General features: G+C 47.2%; 4 protein-coding genes across 4 annotated transcripts; 1 reads left to right on the forward strand and 3 right to left on the reverse strand.

Annotated features, from left to right (window-relative positions):
* Nucleotides 1–348: 348 nt before the first annotated feature.
* On the reverse strand, nucleotides 349–2,769 carry N7477_002280 (uncharacterized protein; the record flags this gene model as incomplete). The annotated part of the gene is made up of 1 exon (XM_056963943.1): nucleotides 349–2,769. One exon carries the CDS (start codon nucleotides 2,767–2,769, stop codon nucleotides 349–351), a length of 2,421 nt encoding a protein of 806 aa, XP_056823896.1.
* N7477_002281 (uncharacterized protein) lies at nucleotides 2,744–3,231 on the reverse strand (the record flags this gene model as incomplete). The annotated part of the gene is made up of 2 exons (XM_056963944.1): nucleotides 2,744–2,976; nucleotides 3,174–3,231. 2 exons carry the CDS (start codon nucleotides 3,229–3,231, stop codon nucleotides 2,744–2,746), a joined length of 291 nt encoding a protein of 96 aa, XP_056823897.1.
* Nucleotides 3,232–5,514: 2,283 nt separating this feature from the next.
* N7477_002282 (VOC family protein) lies at nucleotides 5,515–6,023 on the forward strand (the record flags this gene model as incomplete). The annotated part of the gene is made up of 3 exons (XM_056963945.1): nucleotides 5,515–5,740; nucleotides 5,795–5,937; nucleotides 5,997–6,023. 3 exons carry the CDS (start codon nucleotides 5,515–5,517, stop codon nucleotides 6,021–6,023), a joined length of 396 nt encoding a protein of 131 aa, XP_056823898.1.
* A 420-nt stretch (nucleotides 6,024–6,443) lies between these two features.
* Nucleotides 6,444–8,471, reverse strand: N7477_002283 (uncharacterized protein; the record flags this gene model as incomplete). Its single annotated transcript, XM_056963946.1, has 4 exons — nucleotides 6,444–7,468; nucleotides 7,526–7,636; nucleotides 7,689–7,766; nucleotides 8,039–8,471. The coding sequence occupies 4 exons, from the start codon at nucleotides 8,469–8,471 to the stop codon at nucleotides 6,444–6,446; spliced, it is 1,647 nt and encodes a 548-aa protein (XP_056823899.1).
* Nucleotides 8,472–13,910: the final 5,439 nt, after the last annotated feature.

Consider the following 13,910-nt stretch of genomic DNA (forward strand, 5'->3'; position numbering starts at 1 on the left):
TCACTCCACGTCGACCCAAAATAAGCTAACCAATTTTGTATGTATCTCAGGGGAGTTGGTTTATGAGGGAGTGGGGTTATAACAACCAATTTCGAAAAGTACGGTGAATGGACTAAGAACAGGATGCGTGTGGAAGTTCAATTCCAAACCCAACTACCTACCACGCGGACAAGGTGTGGCAGGCTAACCGGAAAGAAAACCAAATCACAAATTAATTTCTAATGTCATCACCGAAATCCTAATTATCGTGCTATTTATGCCAGAAATACCCAGTAAATTCGTGAGAAAAGAGACAATTTTATCGGCTGAAGTTGGGACCGACATGCTTTGAACAAGTTATCGTAACAATCACAAGTTGCCAGGGGTGTCTTGAAATGTAGGCATGCCTCCTTGGGCACCATCTGACGTAGGATCGTGGTCCTCTTGCGAATACATCAAAGAAATTGAATTCGAGCGAGGCACACCCAACGTGGGCTGGGTCCGGGACAGATCCAACCACGACTGCTTTCCAGTATCCTCAAATTCACCAGGACCTCCCAGAGGCACGGTTTCTAGATCGGGAGGCGTAAGATCACTGTAGCTGTCGTTCAGTCGTTGCAGGAACTCTGGGTCAAAGCCCATCTGCACCAGGGGATCATTTGCCCCATCTGCAGGAGCAGAAGAGGACGAAGCGTTGCCTGTAAGGCTACTACCCCAATCAGAGGCGAATGCTGGCACCCCAGCTGACAGCATCCCTGCACTCTCAGCATAACTTCCTGAAAGGCTAGCCTGTCCACTGGGTGCAGCAGAGGAAAAGCCCGTCCCAGGAAGCGCCGGGCTTCGTATACCAGGACTGGACACCGAGGGACTAGGAAGCGCCCCTCGACACACAGTCCTCGCTAGTATATTGATCTCTCGTGGAGGGGCACGTAAGCCACCTTGAACAGCAAATGGAGGCTGCAGGCCAAGGTCGGAAAGTTGGATACTGTTACTTTGCACGGCAGTCTCCAGCCCGGTGTCTCGCTTCAAGATGCTCAGCCAGACCGCGTTATCTGCACAAGTCTGATTCCAAGCGTCCTCGCTGCTGCCATAGATGACTCGACGAGCTTCAGCCTGTATCATCTGATCTGTCGGGACGATCCCCTGAGCAGTTTGGTTATGAATATACGCAGTGAGCTCGCGAGAAAGACGCAAGTAGCAATTGGCATCGTTGGGGACAGGAAGCGTTGGTGTGTTGTCATCTCCTTGGGCTTGGACTGTGGTCCAAGGATCGAGAGACCTCCACTCGTAGTCGATTAGATATGGCGGGATGGCGTTCTCGACTCGATTTTGGATATGGGCGTCAAAGCCCCAATCGCCTTGCCATTGAGCCATAGAGGCGCCATTTTTGAAGTGGCTCGCGAGATGGTCCACTCGGTCCTTCCAAGTATGTAACGTAGAGCCACAGAAGCCGCAGCGAGAGTTGATTTCTGTGATACTACTTTGCCATTTGTCCATGCAATGTTGAAATTTGGTATTGTGCATCAATCGAAGATGCTGGTTGAGATGGTCTTTCCGGTAGAAGCTTCTCTCCTGGATAGACTTCTCCTGACAGCTAAGATAGTTGTGACTTTCAAGGTGATCCCTATCTGGATTAACTGCCAAGCAGAAGACGCATCGAAGTATACCATTCTCCTCGGTTACGCCGCCATGAGGAGAGCAAGTCCATTTGTCGAGAATGAGATGCATGGATTTTTCATGGCGTTGCCAATCATATTTTGCAGCGAAGGAGTCAGTACAGAAGGTACATTGGAAGGGACGAACAGCTCGAGCCTTCTGTTGATTGAAAGTGTTGACAGGCACCGAAGCCTTCCGGCGACGACGACGTTCTTTTCGATCCATTGAGCCAAATGACCCCAGGGAGGATCGATGAGAAAAGGCAGAAGCAAAAGAAAGGTCAGAGCGAGATGACCGACTGGTATCCACACTACTGCCCGAGGCATCATATCTTTTATGTTCTGAGCTTGCATGGCTTGACTCATTGGTGCTAGACCCCGGCCGGCGGCGCACGTGACCAGCCTGGGTCAGCCGGTGACGCGAGGGATCGAATGGAGGGTTGGCCAGAGAGCGCTTAATATCACTGATGGCAGCCGGTTCATTCTCAGGAGGAGAGTACTTCCAACGTTCAATGGGAGTCATGAGAGAGAGATCTTTGGGTTGTGATCCCGGGATCTCAACAGCTTCAGATACGGGGAACTCAGTCCCGTTCGCAGGACGGACTTTGCCGCGGCGTCTCGCGTTGGCGAGCCAGTTAGAGATTTGCGTTCTGTTCAGACCTGTGCTCTGCTTCAATTGGTCTTTTTCGGTTTCGTTGGGATACGGGTTATCGTTATGATCGCGAAGCCAGCCTTTAAGAATGTTCACAGCTTTGCGAGAGAATCGAGCGTTACTCTTGCGAGAGCGCCCGTCCGAATCGTCGCCAAAGGTGCCGTATGAGACTGACTTGAGAGCACGTTTCCCAGTCAGACCACCGGTAGGAATATAGGCATTTTCAGTCACAGGATGTAAAGTCTGAAGGAACCTGCCCGGAACCTTGACGTGGGTAAAACTGCACTCACGGTAGAGTGAGATACAACAGGTACATCCGTTGTTCATCACCCCACGTTTCGCAACAAAACAGTCCAAGCCCATATGCCGACAAAAGTCACAGGGCTCTTGTGCTCGGAACATGGGATAGGGACCGGTGTCATGATCGGGGCCGACGAAGGTCTCTCCGATGTACTGTTCAGCCGCCTCCGGGGCCGGGGTCATGGAGGAAATCTAACGGCTGGTCCTTGCACAGCGAGTCAAAATTGGCCGCCCGCTCCTCGGCTTCGTCAAATTCAAGATCAACCGAGGCGACATCGTCGCTTTGGTGATTTGATTCGTGCGCGGATGAGGCGCCTTCGAAGTCGAAATACTCCATGATGGGCTGATAAACAGCCTTCACGCTCAATGAGAAATTGACCCAGATGAACGCTGTTCAAAAGTAGCAGATCATACGAAGGAAGGGTGGGAAGGAAGAGTCGGTCTGGGAGACGTGAATCTCTGGTCCGGGGTAGACAGGGTAGGGTGAATAATCAGTTCGGGTGGAGTAAAGCAGCCTTGGAACCTCCACACCAGGTGCCGCTAAGATGTAAGTCTCGGTAAATAGGGCCCCTCCAGGATGGTCTTACTCCAGACGGGTCTTAGATATTTCTTCTGTAATGACAGTTCATGGGGGGCTTGTGCCATCTGAGGTTGCCAGATAAGCACAATTCGTTGGTATCAGTCATAGGAAGATGTCATTTTGCCAGCCCTGAAGACTCGTATCTGCATCATAGATAGATTTCGGGGAAGCCGAACAGTCAAAACCACGTTAGTGGTTCCTCCGTGGAGTCGACGAATGATGAGGAAATGGCGGTTCGGAGACAGTGACGGGGTCCGCGGATCAGCAGACGCAGATGCGCGCCCTTCGCATGTCAGCGCCATGCCTAATTGGGACAAGCGGGCCAGCCCTTGACATCCCGTTTTGGCAGGAATGATTCATACTGCCCCGCGATATCGGACTTTTAGGGTCTGGCTCGATCTTTTCTAGCATAATTCATTCATTTTCGAGAGCTGGCTGGTTGATCTTTTAGTCTTTTCATATCCACCTCAGCATCATAGCGGGGCATGGACAGCAGAGCCTGAAACAAAATCCTCCAGTGCTTTATCATTCTATCTTATCCTCTTTCAGAAGTCTTACGCGACCGCGCTCGATGGCCAGGTCAACGATTGTCATTCCACGGAGTCTTAAAATGCAGTGAGGTCTTCTTTCTTTCTTACCAGAGCTACCATATATTATCGACTAGAAATCCGTCTTCCAATGTCAGAACCACATTGTTGCAGCCATCCATGGATGCAATAATAATTTTGCATCCGGAATCTTCACAACTTGCATAGAAAGGCGTCAAAACTAGTTACCATTGTCGCTTGCTTGCGAATGCCATTTGTCGACACACTCGAAAGACTCGCCATGACACCGCTTGTAGCCATTGACTACACCGGGTATGGTTCGGTGGAGATCACCAAGAAATTTGGGCTGAACGGCAGGCTTCCTTCAGATTCGATCGGTTTGTGTCCCAACTAACTTCGTATCGTTTTTCCTCGGTCCAAGTCGATCAAAGAGAGATGCGATGTGACTAATTTGGGCTACTTGCGACATCACTCTGTGCTGACTGTGAGTGACATTCGCTGATGGAGAGTATGTGACAGCCTGCAATTTGAGGCACGAACATTTATCGCGAAATGACTACATCTCGCTTGCCCACTCCATATGAACAAGTGCTTGCCACAACCATTGCTATGATCGTTTTCAACCATTTCACCACCATTCTGCTCACCTCACCAGTAACAGGAGATTATTGGGCTCGCGCCCCCTCTGGACTTTCGCGCACTTACAAAATCGCTTCCGTCTGCAGGCTATGCAATATTTTCCCATCCCAGCCCTGGAATCGGGTTGACCCTATAAACCAGGCGAATTATACCTACTCAACCATCAATGCGAGCTGTCAAGCAAGGACAATAATCAAAGAGGAAGGATCAAGTCTAGTGCTACTGATATGGACATTGCTTAGCTTCCCGAGCACAAATAAGTGTAAAAAAGATGATCAATTTCACTACAGAGCTGGGTCCTGAAGTGGGCATCAAGAAGACTGGTATCACGGCCAATGGCATGGGACAGGGATCTTTGGTCGGGGATGTAAGACCATTCAAGCAATGACAGCTACTTCGTTTCCATTTGGGGATCAGACGAAGCCGTGGCTTGGCCATGGTGATTTTGTGGGGAGAAAGATCCCACTGATCGCGACGTTGATTGAGTTTGTCTCATGGAGAAAATGCAGACATGTATTCAGTCTTTCCGAGAATGATCCTCGTACTCGGGGTATCAGCACCGAAGCAGCTCAACCAGTCCAAAATGCCTTTGTCTTTGACTAAAAGGCGGCTTTTCTGCCACTTCTATAGCACAATCCTACTGAGCATGAGTAGTTCGATCAAGCGAAGTTGAAAAGACACGTCGGCTAGCGATCGCATATCCTCTGTAGTGATTGAGAGCTAATTATGAATCATAGTGGGTGATAGCTTTTGCCAAACAGACTACGTTAGTGAAAAACTTGGAGCTTATAAACTAGCGTGAAGTGGGTCAAAAATTTGAAGTCGTACGTGGTAGTAGTAGTAGTAGTAGTAGTAGTAGTAGTAGTAGTAGTAGTAGTAGCATTTGTAAATTTCTCTATCCCGGAAAAGCTCGCTCTCAGTATATACTGCTATGATGAACGATAACCTCGTGTCAAGGAGGCTGAACCTTGTTGCAATTCCCAACACAGAGACAGCCAATGAAGGCCCTCAATTGTGGCGCCACAACTCCGCGATTCTGTTACGATAAGCCAACCACCTGCTACCTAAATCCGGCACTGCTTGCCTAGGATCGACGTCGTCAAAAAGGTGAACCCCGCGCTCAAATTGTTACATTGGAATTTGACTGATACAGAATTTAAGATGGTAGGGTCTGGCAAAATTAATCATCTGGTCATTACGGCTCCGGCCGCTCGATTCGAAGAAGTTGTCCAGTGGTACACCAAGACATTGTCTCCCTTGGGATACATTGAGCTTCATCGTAATCCCGGGGAAGTTGGACTTGGTCCCGATGGTCATGCAGACTTCTGGATCTCGGCGAAGGAGAGTTGGGCGAAGAGCCCCTTCCATATCGGTTTTACTGCTACCGGTGAGAACGGCAAACGAAGCTTGAGCTTTCATTTTTGACTAAGGGCTGCCACAGATCATGCGACAGTTGATGCATTCCACAAAGCAGGCGTCGATGCAGGTGGTGAATGCAATGGGCCTCCAGGCTTGCGACCACAATATCACCCAAACTACTACGGGGCATTTCTGCTGGATCCGCTTGGAAATAATATTGAAGCGGTAAGTACAGCCTTTATCTCAGCCGTTGAGCCGAATGGCGATTGACCAAGTGATCATAGGTGGATCATGGTGTTGCAAGTGTATAATAGCCGGGAAACACACAAGCTTCTAGGGCTCCTTTAAGGGCATTCGAGAGCTATGGTGTTTGGTCGTAATTTCAAACCTTTTCTGGCCGCTGCTCATCTGAAGATGGTTGAGTTCGCATCGATGGGGTCGTTCTCTACTGCTATCGTGGGCCAGAAGACAGTCATTGATACTATTTCCTCTCCCGACTTTGAAACACCACTTCGACTTGTGAAGGAGCGGCCAATAATGTATTTAATCATTCGTAGGTGGGCACATCAAGGCAACAACAAGTTGTCTTTATCACGTAAAGGGGGCCAATCCGCAATCTTCATTTCTTAAGAAAGCTATGCCATGGAATACCAAATGATCGAAGGGCGAAGTTCTATTGGAACCATCCTCCAAAAAAAAAAAGAAAGGAAGAAGTCTCGGCTTCATTTTCTTTAAGCATTGAATTCTCGTCTTAGCATCATTTGATCTCCTTCGATGCACAATCTTACATCTGGGCTGTTCTCTGCTTTTTCATTGCCTGTCACATGGTCGCTGTGAATGTTTTCGCATAGGAAAAGCAGCGGTATGGGATCATTTTTCCATCTCGGGATACTTGCCTTCCGACTCTTGCTCACGGCACCTATCAAGCTAATAAGTCCTAGTACCCACACTAGCATTGGAGAAATAATCCATTGCCAATGCACTGCAATGTGAGTGACGCTTGAAAATGCCTGTCCATTAGTTGCATTATTCCCTGAGAGGGGAGAAAGCGCAGACTCATCGTCTGCGTATGCTGAGTCCCGAAAAGTTTTTGACATAGCTGCAGCGACGTTGCTCATGGCACATTCAAGTTTTGACGCGTTGTTGACTTCACAGCCAGTGATGTTTCCAAACGCTATAGCCTCGATACAATCAATGCTCGCGTAATTTGTGGTGCCTATACCGCCGTATCCAAACCCGTATAAACCTTCATGATCCGCTTGTACGTAACCAGTGAAGAGTTCCACAATAAATTCTGCAAATGTGATGAGAGAATCGTCTGAGATCCCAAAACTTTGATTGTACTGCATTCCCTTCTCAGGTCCCCACGGAGGATAGAGAAGACCCTTTGATTCGCGGGTATAATTTGTCCACGTATCGAGGGTAGTTTCATGATATACGCCGCGTATAACCTGGGCACGAAGGCTGCGTACTATGGGAGATAGGTTGCATTTCATCGCTTGGTATTTGGTGCGCGTTGTATGTGGCGAACCATTGAAAAGCCCATCTGGAGCAATAAGCTGGATATAGGGCAATAGATGGTACGGGTCATTGGATGATGGCAAAAGTATTTCGCCCATCGCAAGTGGATGACCTTCCGGCGAACCAGATATGTAATATGCCTCATTTCCTCCACCTGGAAGAGTGAGTGAGCAATTATTTGACCCATCTTCGTAGGGCCAGGCATGAGTGGTTTGACAAGTTGTGTTCAGCTGATCTGTAATATCAGTACAGATCGCAGTCATTTCGAGTGTAGCGAGTGGACTCCAGGTACAATTTCCAGTGGTACAGGTATAATTTGGAATTGACCACGGCTTCGACTTGACATTACTGAACAGTGCATTATAGACGTTTGCCTTCAATGTCGGATCCACAAGATCATCCCCTAAGATTGCAGTCAGTTAACACCCAGACCAAAATGAACTTGAATAGCTTACCCATGCCACTCAAACCAATAGAATTAAAGAAGGAGGTATTCCCTACAGTCGCCGATTGCGACTCATCAACAACAAGCTCTGGATAATAATGTATCAGGTTTTGGACAAAGGGATCAAAAGGAAACCGCGAGCATGATAGCCAAGCTGGCAAATACAGCAAAGTGTCTGAATTCATGAGCTTCATGTTTCAAGAATGGATTGTAAGGGAATGACGTACCTTCCTCGTAGACCCCATGTCAGTTCTGCACTTCCGTATAATCCTCGGCTTGCTGAATCGAAAGTGCGAAGATCAGACACTGGCCGCTTCTGTTGAGAGAACCACACCCATTTTAACTGTCCTATGGTCTCACTAATAGTGAACAGAACACATCCTTTAGAAAGAGTGCTCAGCCAAGAAACAATGGAGTTTAGCGAGACATATTTCCAGGTAGGCTGGGCACGGTGGTTGAAATGCGCCAAGACAACAATAATGGCGATCAATAGGCACATGGAAAAAATCATAGCCAAAATTTCCCAGATGAACCAGTCCGAAATCCGTGCCGATATTGGCCTTTTCGTGTTTGGTTTTTGTTTATGGCTCTTATCGATATCAGGAGAGGGGAAAGATGTTTCAGTTGCTGCCTCCGGAGCTATCGTAGCCGGAAGTGTTGTCCGTGGCGCTGTATCTTCATTGGAGTCATTTTCTTCGTCGTGGTTGAGGCGATCGTTGGAATTGACACTTGAGGCAGGCGAATTCGGGCGGGAAGTAGCCGCCGTTTCTTCGGCAAGCTGGCTTTCATTCATCTGGAGGACCGAGGCAAACAATAATATACTCTTCAAGACTCAAATCGAATCTCTTATGACATTACACAGTCCGAACACGCAGGATGTATGGGGAAGAATCTCTTGGGCTGCTCTCACTTCATAAAAGTAGTTAAAGGAGGCTGTGTCGGCGAAATAAAGCTTGAACACAATTTCAGCGCCCGGGTTGGGCCCCCTGCATACACTTTTGACGTCTGTGCTGAGAGGGGTTATCGAAGATCTACATCGTGTAAGTCTGCCTTGTCTTCCACGGATGACACTCATTGCTGAGAACATCGAATTCAGTCGAGTTCCTCATGAAGGCATAGCCCAATTTGGTGGTCGAGCTGACTTCAAGGGATGCCATAAATAATATATGGGGTCCGTCTACGTTAATCTTGGACTCACTGCCCCTAAGTGCTTTTCCTGTTGTGAGGGAAGTGGGTCCGAACCAAACCCTGACGCTCATTTGCTCATTTAGCGTCCCCATTAAGCCTCCTCGTTCGTAAATACCAACATTTTCAGGATACCAAAACACTGCACACTCATCTTATTGCATTTGAAATTAAAGTCGACATTTGACACCAAATATAAGGTCCACTCAAGATGCATTGATCAAGAAAAAGGCAGCTCAAGCTTGTTTGGTGTCCTCTTGGTCCCTTGAAATCACTTGTGAGAGTCACTAAACACTGTCGGTACAATTGGCGGTAATGTATTTTCTAACGGAATGCTCAGCACAGTCGTCGACCGATTATAGCCAAATCCATCATAACCAGGCACTTTATGGGTTTAGCTAAAATCATCTCGTCCCTTCCGATCAATATGGCGATCCTTATACCTTGACTAGACTCTTTCTTTGCTGATATTTCCGAGACTTCTCTGTGCCCTTGAAAAGGATGCACGCAGCCATGTCACGCTCATTTTCCCACTGACCTGGCTCTACCCCTGGTGGCGCTATTCCTAGTAAAATCAAACTTGATCTTTAAATAGAAGCAGACCTGCCTGAAGATTAGTCTATGCAAGTAGCCAAGGACTTGATTCTTTTCGTCTAGGAAATTTGGTTCCACGCAGCCGCGCTGGAATAAGTAATCATGACAGAGAATACGAACTACGCCAGAATATAGCCCTAGTCTGACGACAGGCATATGGCTTGTAGAAGCTTCGTGATGTTGGATTACCATATCTTGAAATAACTGATCTCCAAGCCACCAGCGGACTGCATTCGCGCTGCTTCAATACCAAGTCTCTTATCATAGGTTGAAGTGGACCCCTACCCTCGCGGCATCGGTGCGAGGGTAGAACACTGGCTCGTCTTCTGCTCTGAAACGTACAATTTCGGTGGCATGGTTGTTGACGGGAGAGGAACTTCAAGAGGAAGAATACGCCTTAAGGAGGGGCGGACCGGGTCCGGTCCGCATGGCAAGCGAGTGTAGCGATGGCAGCAATAGCAGCCAGAGCAGCAAAAGCGCTATGCGGAGCTAGCCGTGCTACTATATTGATTGAAGTCCTCGGATCTAGCGTCGGGAGACACGAGGGCATAGAGATAGTTACGTTGAATGAACTATTATCCTACCCCTTTTTCCCCTACTATCGGAATACCGTCTAAGGGAATAGGCTTATAACCTACCTAGAATATAGGTAATAGATACCCGCGCTAGAGCGCTAGAGAGGAGGGTATAGCTACGGGAAAATTACGAGGGAAACGGTGAGTAAAGGCGAGAAGCGGGCTTATATAAAAAGCTTGATGGCTAAAGGGTTGATATTTAGTAGTAATTAGAAGCGGGTTTGAGAATTAGAAGACTAGAGATAGTAACTAGCGACTCATATCTAGCAATTATGGATTTACGGTTAGCAGCAACGACATTAAGCGAACTAGCGAATAGCACTAGATAAGGCGGGCTGTAACATCGAGTCGGACGTAGGCACCGGAATATATAACTCGCAACTTTCTGTATCTACTTCTCTAGCGGCCACTAGCAACTCTGATATATCGCTGTTAGGGGGGTCAAACAGAGCCTCATGAATGTCTCTCTCGCTCTCTCTCTCTCGCACTGGTTGATGATACGTGTGCCAGTGATTGATCATTACGGGATAATTTTCATTATGCACTTGTACCACTTTGGTATCGAAGTAGATCACTGCTTCATTGTTGAAATCCCTATCCCTGCGGCATTCCATGCTTCCGATCGGTTTCTAGTACTGGTTCTGTTGCAGATGCCGACCCGTGGCTCGACTTCAAAACTACTTATTTCTGCGTATTCATCCTACTCGTACTAGAAGACTTTTCTGTCTTTGAATTTTCGGGACATCGATAGTACTTGATAAGAAAGGCTGAATAATTTGTCGCCCATTTTCACAGCGTAAACAAAAAGAACAAAAATTGTATAGGGATGAAATGGCTATACTTTGATCATGTGAGGTATAGCACTCCCAATTTGTGTAGATTTGATTCCCAGAGAGTCTAGTGGCATATTAATAGTCCGCGCTTCTCGCTTGGCAACGTAGGGTGGGTTCCCCCTACTTGGTTTCTCATGTATGTCTGTACAAAAATCCTTTTCCTTGGCTTCAGAATAGTAGGAAATTATTTGACCAAAGAATCTTGTGTTTGAAAAAAAAATTCAAAGCTGTGTGTGTGGCTAGCATATGGTAACAGTATGAACATGTGGCGTCTCTAGAGGTCTATGTATTTGGTCAGGTGGCCACCTGACCCCCTAAGTGAGCTCCACAATTCGGTTAGACTGGACACGGTGTATTTCCCGGAAGTTGATCAGCAGATTAGGACGTTGTACACATAACTGAGCCCAATCACTCCAAAATGTTTGAAACACGTGTCTGCAGACCTGGGTACGCGCCGGACGAACTGACGATTTCTCCACCCAGAGAACCACCAGGATCGCAGGGGTTCCTTTTGCGCCAAAGGGGTATCTCAACAATGCAACATGCCTACCTGCCACGACGGACTTGAAGACCTTATAAGCTCGTTCGCAAAGTGCCTCTTATCCACTCGATGTTCGTGCAGATAGTAAGTCCTAGTGGTAACCAGGAGACTTGGATTGCCGAAACGCGGGGGATCTTCCGGTCCCCACAGCAAGTCGAATAATTCTCGCAAGCATCACGGGGCAATTACTTCAGATTCTGGATCTCTCTGAATATAGCAACCTATTAGGAAAGAGAAACGTAAATGTTTCCACAGTCATCTGACGTATTTGCGCGATATTACCTAACATCTCGGCTTGCCTCGGGGCTGTACTTGCCCGATGCAGCCGTGTTTTCCGTTTTTGATCAGACCTGAGTCTAGAATCGCAAACTTTTACGTGATTTCACATAGATCGCCCAGCATTCTATTTTCCATATTTGCAGCGTTACTGTTGACCAGAATAGCGTCATCATGATCCACGTCCCCCGCAAAATCTTTAAAAGGTGAGTTGTTCCTCAGACTTTCGGTTGATCAGAATCGCAAGCTATTCCTCAACCTTACTACCTCTGGTTACTTGTTCCACTCAAAACAAATCCGATGTAAGTAACAAGACCGCCTTCTCATACCTGGCAATTGCTCATATGGTCTCTTATTCAGTGCTTCAAAATCAGTAGCCTCCCGCCATGTCCATCCAACCACTCGAGCGCCCGTCACAAGGCTGGAAATGCCAGTCATGCGGACTTCCCGGAGTTCGCTTATCCACACGCCAAAATTGCTCCAATGAAGCTACCAGTCGGGCATATTACAAGTGTGTCCCATGCGATCGCTTCCTAGGCTTTTGCCCTTGCACCACGCCAGGAGCCAGGACGACCTCGACATGTCCATGTGGCGAACACAGTGATGACGAATCACCAGCTTTAGAGGACCAGGTGCCTCGTGGTGTCTCCGTATTTTTCACGGGGACGAAGCAAAAATTCAACCCTCACAACCCAAATCCAGGGTTTGACGAGGACTGGGAAGCAAATTGCAGTCCAGGATTCATGGTATCAAGGTTCAAGGCTGTGGGCATGGAGTTGCTTCCCTGGGGCTGAAAATCATTGTTTGAGATAGTTTTCTTTTCGTTTCAAGCGAGTCATGTTACTTATTTCAAGAGTCGACAATCGGTTGTTGCTTTTCGAGGCGACACTTAGGTTTTCGAGTAAAAAGTTACTATCCCCTAAGGGCAACTGGGATGCATAACCCATTAGGCTCGGCCTTCATTAAGAGGAGAACGCCAGTCCAGATCAAGATTTGAATAATACTAATACTATGAAATTTGTGATACGTATCAACAATGTTCGGCCTAAATTTTAAGAATTTGAGTGTACTTTGGTAGCCTTGAGAAGTCTAGCTTCAAAGCTGTTTTGATAATTAAGATCAATTGTGGATCTTAGTTGTATGCCATCTCTATCATACAAGATGCCTGATCCCACTTTTAGGGTCGTGCCACGCGTAAGTTGTTGCTTGGCCCAATCACCTGCTATAGACTTTGAATAAGTATAAATACATGATTCTGAAAATACCAGGTAGAAGGCGATTAACTTGATCTCGACCCGTAAATTGTCTAGGTATCAACATAAAAGCCCAAATAGCATGACTCACTATATGAAAGCATTCTATAACCAGACCAGCGTCGGCAAACAGTACTATTAACGAACTCGTGAGACTAAAGGAATCAAACTCGGGAGCTGAAGGCGGAGCCAGACTGTCCTCGCTGTTGCAAAGTCCAATGAAGGGACTGACAGGTGATGGGTCATCCAGATATAAGTTCACATCCAGCGTCATTGCGGATAATGAACAACCGTCGGCTCACGTACACCTCCATCAAACTGGAGGGTCGCTCAATGCTAGGTAGGTTGCGAAACCTCTTCAACAACTTTTGCAAGCGCGATTGGATCCGTTGTTCAGTTTGTCATTAATATCAACCGCCCCTTCTGTCTCAAGTTCCATAGTAAATGACCGAGGTCACAACCATCAACTCTTCTAAGTTTATGTCAACAATTTGGATTTGTCGATATGGTGCACACACATTACTTCCATTTTGGTGAGACTGAAGCTATTCATGCGTCAGTAGCGTATCCATAATCCAGTAGACAGGCTCTTTTTCCTATTGTTGAGGGATGTATTTCGTAGACCTTTTGACAGATTTGTCCACTCGCAAGGGGACTCCCAAAAAAACATGTGGCTACCCTTGCCCTTGGGAGATAGATTCATCTACCCGCAAGGACCTCCTGTAAGGGACTCGTTTTACCACAACTAAGATAGTGTAAGCATAGAGTTGGTGACATTTTTTGGCCTTTATCTTGAACCAGGCATGGCCACACAGAGACCATTTTGACAGAAATTATATAAGTAAAAGTGTGGCCTTCTTCCACAATCAGTCCGATATGGTGTAGTGGCTAACATCGCCGTCTCTCACACGGCAGCCGGGGGTTCGATTCCCCTATCGGAGCTTATCGAAGTCACCATTTTTTTCTTCACGTGGC

Source organism: Penicillium maclennaniae (genome assembly GCF_028827695.1).
Source record: "Penicillium maclennaniae strain IBT 15551 chromosome Unknown utg000003l:1.0-5670915.0:1.0-5674809.0, whole genome shotgun sequence".
NCBI lineage: Eukaryota > Fungi > Ascomycota > Eurotiomycetes > Eurotiales > Aspergillaceae > Penicillium > Penicillium maclennaniae.